The sequence below is a fragment of the Capsicum annuum genome, chromosome 2 (assembly GCF_002878395.1).
Source record: "Capsicum annuum cultivar UCD-10X-F1 chromosome 2, UCD10Xv1.1, whole genome shotgun sequence".
NCBI classification, from domain to species: Eukaryota; Viridiplantae; Streptophyta; class Magnoliopsida; order Solanales; family Solanaceae; genus Capsicum; species Capsicum annuum.
The window spans coordinates 118,048,248-118,056,009 of record NC_061112.1 but is presented as its reverse complement, the minus strand read 5'-3'; the positions used below and the strand labels follow the sequence as shown (position 1 = coordinate 118,056,009).

The window sequence follows — 7,762 nt, the reverse complement described above, 5'->3', positions numbered from 1 at the left end:
AGTTTGTCCTGGGATTCAAGTTGCTGGAACCTCTTCGAATTTCTAGTAAGAAGGGCATGGAAACAACTTTATCACATTAAGCCTCAGTAGAAAAAGACAAGGAATCCGAGGATGAGAAAATTCCACAACAAACTTCTATGTTTGAACCCATAGGAATATTGACACCTCGTGTCTCTGTATTTGAAAGATTAGGTTGCAAGGGCAAAAGTAGAGCCTCTAAACAAATGAAAAAAGAGGACGGTACCTCAAGAGTTTCTGTCTTTCAGCGTTTGGGAAACACAAGAAAGTCATTAGCACAAAAAGAGTTGATGGAGAATGAAGAGAAAAGTTTTCATGAAGGAATCGATGACAAAGACATTCATAGTATCTTCCCATAATGTATGAAGAGAAAGGATGTGTTGTCAATCACCACAGATAGTTCGCTAAAAGTAAAAAAGAAGCACCATTGTGTTCACTAACCAGTTTTGTGGAGAACTAAAGAAGGAGCAAGAAGAAGCCATCACAACATTTGAATGAAGTCAATTGGAAGATTCCAACCTTGTACAAGCATCCTACCACATAACAGTGGAAGAAGGTCCATACTTGGATAGTGTGGATAATGATTTTCAAGAGGCTCCACCCCAACTGGAGGAGGTGTACAATCAACAATAGATGAACTCAAAAAACTTAATCTCGGCACTTTGGAAGACCCGCGCCCTACGTTTATTAGTGCGTTTCTTACGCCGGAAGAAGAAAAGGACTACTTTAAGTTATTAGTTGAGTACAAAGATGTCTTTTCCTGATCGTACCAGGAAATGCCAGGCCTTAGTCCAAGGGTAGCTATTCATCATTTGGGGATAAAAAATGAGGCACGTCCTATAAAGCAGTCACAACGAGTGTTTCATCCCGAGTTGGTAACATAAATTGAAGCAGAGGTCAATAAACTTATCGAAGCTGGATTTATTCAAGAAGTGAAGTACCCATAATTGATTTCAAACATTGTGCCTGTCAAGAAGAAGAATGGTCAAACACGGGTCTGTACTGATTTTCGAGACTTGACTAAGGCATGTCCAAAGGATGATTTCTCGATATCGATCATAGAACTCATGGTTGACGCGACAACTGGACATGAAGCTATGAAATTTATGGATGGGTCTTTCGGATGTAATCAAATCAGAATATCTCCAAAGGACAGAGAATGCACTACATTTCAAACTCCAAAAGGGATATATTGTTACACAGTTATGCTTTTTGGTCAAAAGAATGTGGGTGCAACCTACCAACGTGCAATGCAAAACATTTTGGATGACATGTTACATAAGAGGGTGGAATGTTACGGCGATGAATTGGTGGTAAATACATAGTGCAGGGACGACCATCTTGAAGACCTTCGCATTGTTTTTGAGAGGTCAAAAAAATTTGACTTGAAAATAAACCCACTCAAATGTTCCTTTAGGGTTACTTCGGGAAATTTTATTGGCTTTATCGTGTTTCATCGGGGAATTAAAGTTGATCCCACAAATATTGATGATATTCAAAAAATGCCTGAACCAAAAAACTTGAGAGACCTCCGCAGTCTACAAAGAAATTTGGAATTCATTCGGAGGTTCATCTCTAACTTAGCTAGAAGGTGTCAGCCCTTCAACCATCTAATGAAAAAATATGCACCTTTACACTGGGACCAATCATGCCAAAATGCTTTTGAAAGCATCAAAAGATACTTGTTGAATCCACCCGTATTAGGGGCACCAACTCCTGGAAGGCGGTTGATACTCTACATTGCATCACAAGAGCGATCACTTGGAGCACTTCTTGCTTAGGAGAATGAAGATAAGAAGGAAAAAGCATTGTACTATCTAAGTCGAACCTTGATAGGAGCTGAGATAAATTATACGCCCATTGAGAAAATGTGCTTAGCTTTGCTTTATGCGATAAAAAAATTAAGGCATTATTTTGAAGCATACACCATCAAGCTAATTTCTCAGGCTGATCCCGTGAAGTTTGTAATGACACAGCCAATTCTCTTAGGGCGTCTAGCAAGATGGTCTGTATTGTTTAATCAATATGAGATCATATACACACCTCAAAAGGCTGTGAAGAGGCAAACACTTGCCAATTTCCTCACTGATCACCCTTTGCCAGCAGAATGGGAGGATTCAGGTGAGTTTTCTGATGAAGATGTACTATTTACTAAAGAACTACTGCCCTGTACAATGCTCTTTGATGGATCTGCATGTCGAGATGGTGCAGAAGTAGGCGTTGTGCTGATATCACAAGAAAAATTAATCTTGCCATTCTCATTTGTTTTGGGTGAAATATGTTCCAATAATGTCGCAGAGTACCAAGATTTAATTGTTGGCCTTAATATAGTATTAGAAATGAATATTCCACAATTGGATATCTATGGTGATTCTAAGTTGATCATCAACCAACTTTTGGGGAGTTATGAGGTAAAGAAGGAAGATCTTTTGCCATATCACCAATATGCCATTCTTTTACTTGAAAGGTTTAATCAGGTGTTCCTAAACCATGTCCCAAGAGAAGAAAATTGCATGGCGGATGCTCTGGCTAACTTAACTACAACGCTGGCATGCGGAGAGAATAAGTCAACAAAGGTACGAGTATGTTATCGAAGAGTTATTCCTGGTTATCTCGATCTTCAAATAGATAAAAGCCATCATACATCTATTCGAGTGGTAGAAGAGGAAGATTGGTGAAAACCAATAATTGAGTATCTCGAGCATGGAAGGCTACCTGAGGATCCACGAAAAAAAGCAGACATTAAGAGAAAGGCACCACAATTCATCTTTCGTGAGGGAATATTATTTCGTCATTCTTATGAGGGGTTATTCCTACGATGTCTTGACAAAGAAGAAGCTCAACAGAAAATGGAGAAAGCATATTCTGGCACGTGTGGGCACACTAATCAGGGCCTAAACTTTATTTTCGCATAAAAAAGATGAGCTACTATTGGCCGACAATGGTGGTGGACTGTCTAGAGTATGCCAAAAGGTGTAAAGTATGTCAATTCCATGGTAATTACATCTATCAGTCTCCAGAGCCTCTTCATCCAACTGTGGCCTCATAGTCTTTTGATTCCTGGGGACTTGACGTTGTTGGACCTCTTCCAAAGTCTTCAAAAGGGCAAATATACATCTTAGCCGGTACTGATTATTTCTCAAAATGGGCTGAAGTTGTGCCATTAAAAGAAGTAAAAAAGGAAAATATTGCTGATTTTATCAAGTCAAACATAATTTTCAGGTATGGCTTACCAATATGAATAGTTATGAATAATGGAACGCCCTTCAACAATAAACTCATGAAGACTTTGTGTGAGAAGTTCAATTTTAAGCAGCACAAGTCTTTAATGTACAATGCACCTGCCAATGGTCTTGCCGAAGATTTTAACAAGACACTTGGTAACCTATTGAAGAAAGTTATTGCAAAAAATAAAAGGGATTGACATAAGAAGATTGGTGAAGCTTTGTGGGCATATTGGACAACCTCCAGAACTGCAACACAAGTAACTCTGTATTCATTGGTGTATGAACATAACGCTCAACTTCGTCTAGCATAGTTGGAGGCATTGGACGAGAAAAGATTAGAAGCGCAACAAAGGTTGGAGTGTTATAAAGCTCGACTTGCTAGAGCTTTCTACAAGAGAGTACGACCACGATCATTTCAAGTAGGTGACTTGGTCTTAGTAGTTCGAAGACCCATAATCCTCAACAAACGCATCGGTGATAAGTTTACATCAAGATGGGATGGACCATATGTAGTGAAAGAAGTTTATTCAAGTGTTGCTTATAAGATTGTCGATCAAGATGGTATAAGAGTTAAGTTTATTCAAGTGGAGCTTATAAGATTGTCGATCAAGATGGTATAAGAGTTGGTCCCATTAATGGCAAGGTCCTGAAGCAGTACTTTCCATGAAGGTTGCCTACGCTCCTTAAGGTACGAGCTTAAACTGCATGTCACTCATGCCCCGCATGAGTCTAAACTGTGAACGGCTCTCCAATAATAATAATAATAATAATAATAATAATAATAATAATAATATAAATTAACTCACCATTCTTGAACTACATTATGACTTGATCCTTTCGAGGTACGTAGGCAACTTAGAGTATTTTTTTCTCTAAGTTCAGTCATATGAGTTAAAAAAGGGGAAGGAAAAACATGTGTAAATCGCTAAGCTTACCGCGGACGTTCCTTCACTAAGCTTACCGCGGAAGTTCCTTCACTAAGCTTACCGTGGAAGTTCCTTCACTAAGCTTACCGCGGGTATCTACATAGACGTTCCTTCACTAAGCTTACCGCGGACGTGCAAAGGTGAAGAGACAAGCAAGGTAAAGCGGATTTCAACAATATATCTGTATAAATCCGTACAAGTGTTCACCATTATTTTTATATATGTGGTAGATCTTAGAGTCTTATTCGCAACAAAAAAAGCGGATCATGATTCGAAAGCTCCTGCACTAAGTTATGAATATTCTATTATAGCCGCTCAAAGTTGCAAAATAGACCATCAAATTTTGAACTAAGCTAACTTTGATGAAGTATCTGTATAAATACGTAAAAGCATTAAGTGTGGTTTTTATGTATATTGTAGATCTACTAATCTACCTTCCAACCAAAAAAATGGCACCTGATTCCGATAATCCTATGTCGAGATACGAAATTTGTCGTGACGCTGCACAAAGCTGACAAAACTAGCGAACCAAGATTAGAAGATTGGTTTTGGGAAAATATCTGGGATGATTCAGCTGCAATTTGATTATGATTCCTGCATAAGATGTATCTCTACGAGTCTAGTTTTCAATGCAAAAAATGAAACCTGATTTCGATACTCCTACGGCAAAATACAGAGTTTATTGTGACGTTGTGCAAAGATGATAAAACTAGCTAACCAAGATAAGAAGAGTAGTTTTGGGGCAATATCTGGGACGATTATATGCAATCTGATTGTGATTCTCACGTGAGACATAGCTCTATGAGTCTAGTTTCTAACGTAAAAAAACGAATCCTGATTCTGATATTCCTAAGTCAAGATATGAGAATTTTTGTGAGGCTGCACAAAACAAACAAAAAGTGATGAAACAAAACTGAAAGACTGATTTCGGAAGGGTACCTGGGCAAATCCGGAGAACTTATGGCCATGATTTTTATATACATTATAGTTACATGAGTTAGCCTGCCATCGGAATAAGAATTCTATGATTTCGACACTCCAAGTTCGAGTTATGAATTGTTTTTACTATAGCCTCTCAAAGCTGAAAAAATTGGGTGACACAAAGTTCGAGCGAAGCCTTTTATAAAAGATTTGCACAGGTGTAAAAACCTTTTGGTCATGACTTTCATGCGTATTGTAGTTTTGAGAATTTACATTCCAACTACATAAGTGACTCATAATTTGGAATTATTTATCTTATGTCACAAATTTCAAAGCATATGGGTCGGGAAGACAAATAAAAGAAAATGTTGGTGTGTCAAATTTAACAAATAAACTACATAGCATGAAAGACATTAAAAAAATGTCACTTTTATTGTTCCAAAAAAGACTGCATGTACATCATGATAAGATTCAAAGTAAAACTAAAAAGGAAAAAGAGAGCATTCTTAAGCAAAAAAAATAAATAAGGGCAAAGCTTATGGCCAAAAATCTGAAGGCGACTTGTCTCAGCGATTTCCTTTAGCTTAGCAAGTTCTTTGGTTTTTGTTTCGACAGTGGGCTGATTTTCTCAAGGGCATGAATCTCGCCTTCAATGTTGGTGACGCTCTCTTGATTTTTGGATAATTTCTTTTGATGTTATTCAATAAGAAAAATGATCTTTTTCTTCTTTGACGTCCAGGCTTCTAACTCTTTTTTAGGTCTCTCAAGAACTTTTTGAAGCTCTCCCAAACGCTTATCCATCTTGACTTTGCCTTTATTTTCAGCATGAAGACGTTGTTGTGCAATAAAAAACAACTCTTGATGAGCATCTCTAATTATCTTTTGGGAACTAGACAATTTTGCAACATCATAATCTCCATGCTTCTTAAAAAAGTCTGCAAGTAGAACCTCCAAAGAATAAAGGTCAATGACATTGACCTCCCGAAGATCTTTAAGAATTAAAGCAACACATTTCTCTAACTCTTGGAGATTTTCTGAGGATTTGGCAGAAAATTGTGTAATACATTCACACAAGGTACACCACAATCCAGAAACGTAGGACAATTTGAAAGCCAAAATAGCCTTTTGTGGTTCAAAATTTGGAGCAATCCGCTGTGATGGTTGAACCAAATCCTTGGGGATATTTGAAAGTCTATTATCATTTGCTTCAGCCACCATATCAGTAGTTGGAGCATTTTGAAAAGATTCAACATTTTCTGACAACTTTGTCGACCGATCCTTATTTGTAGCTTGAGTCATGGCATTATCAAGACAAATATTAGGACCTTTCAACACACTTGAAGGATTCAGGCTTGTAACACAATCCTCACCAAATACATGATCACCAAATATGTTACTAGAAACGTCCACAAGACCCAACAAAAAAAAGAGAAGTTAATATTGAGTAAAAAGGCAAGTTGTGGTATTGAAGAAGTTTTTATTACCTGATGTGCTAAATCAGCCAAGGTCATTGTTGAACCAGCGGCACCATCTTCAAATATTGCGGTGTCAATGCTTATGGAATCCAAATCAGTAAACTCACGATGTTGATCGCTTAAGTCCTTATGCTTTTTCTTCAAACGCTTCCAGTGTGGTTCTTGGCTGGCATTGCTTTCATTTGAACTAGAGGCGACACTATCAATAACAACTCCATTTAGTGAAATAAGTGGTTTAGATGCGTCACTGCAAAATGGCACAATGTCTAGTGACTTTTCAATGCCTTTATCTGATGGGCTGGAAGATTCCTTTCTTTTTTGGACAACGTTGATCACTTCGGAAGTGGAGATGGCTACCGCCTTGGGGGCTGATGAGGGGCTTTTTACTCTTTTATCCATATATGTATCCTTGACCTTTAAAATATTAAATTTAGGAACAACTTAGATAGATTGAGCAGGATTACCCATCACCGTCTTGGACTTTGAAGAGAGAGAAAGCTTGTCTTAACCATCCAATTGAAGTTGGTATCCTTTGGTTGATGAATGGACATTATTTTTCTTTGGACCTCTTAAAATAATGGGGGTACTTCATCTCAACACAGTCTCCCGATGGGCTGGCCACCAATCCGAGTACTCTCGAGTCCATTGTCCAACGAACGCATTGGTATGTTAAGCTTTGACAAACTTCCAAAACGAACACAAAAATCCCAAAGTTAAACCAAAGCTAGCAGCGAACCATCAAAATGATGCTTTGTCAGAATGTCGGGAACATCTTGACAAAATCCAAATTGGCGACTAAATTGATGAGGGCTATAAGGCTCCACGATCAGATCATCATCATGCCTCAAAGTGACAAAACTTGAATGAAGGCCTATGAAAAAGTCACTCCAAGAATTGGACAATTTTCTACTATCATACATTTGTACCTCTTTTCCCTGTAGCAAGGCCAAATGAGGAAGCTTCTTTACATTGATTTGTCGAAATAACTTGCGAGCATCAACAAGGTTAAATTATTTTTCCATCTTTTATCCTGAAATTATTCATATTTGCACCCCTCGTTGCGGACGGTTTATATGGTAATAAGTTTCAAAATACTCACCTATCCATCCATAAACATAATGGATGAGGAAGAGTGCATGGCAGGACCCCAAGTTTGAAGAAGTGGAGATCTCCTTAAGGCCGCGATAGATGCTTG

The 7,762-nt window shown here is 38.1% G+C and overlaps 1 protein-coding gene across 1 annotated transcript; it reads left to right on the top strand.

Annotated features, from left to right (window-relative positions):
• The first annotated feature begins 1,886 nt into the window (after positions 1-1,886).
• LOC124896244 lies at positions 1,887-5,776 on the top strand. The gene is made up of 3 exons (XM_047407781.1): positions 1,887-2,594; positions 3,557-3,859; positions 5,708-5,776. The coding sequence occupies exons 1-3, from the start codon at positions 1,887-1,889 to the stop codon at positions 5,774-5,776; spliced, it is 1,080 nt and encodes a 359-aa protein (XP_047263737.1).
• The last annotated feature ends 1,986 nt before the right edge of the window (positions 5,777-7,762 follow it).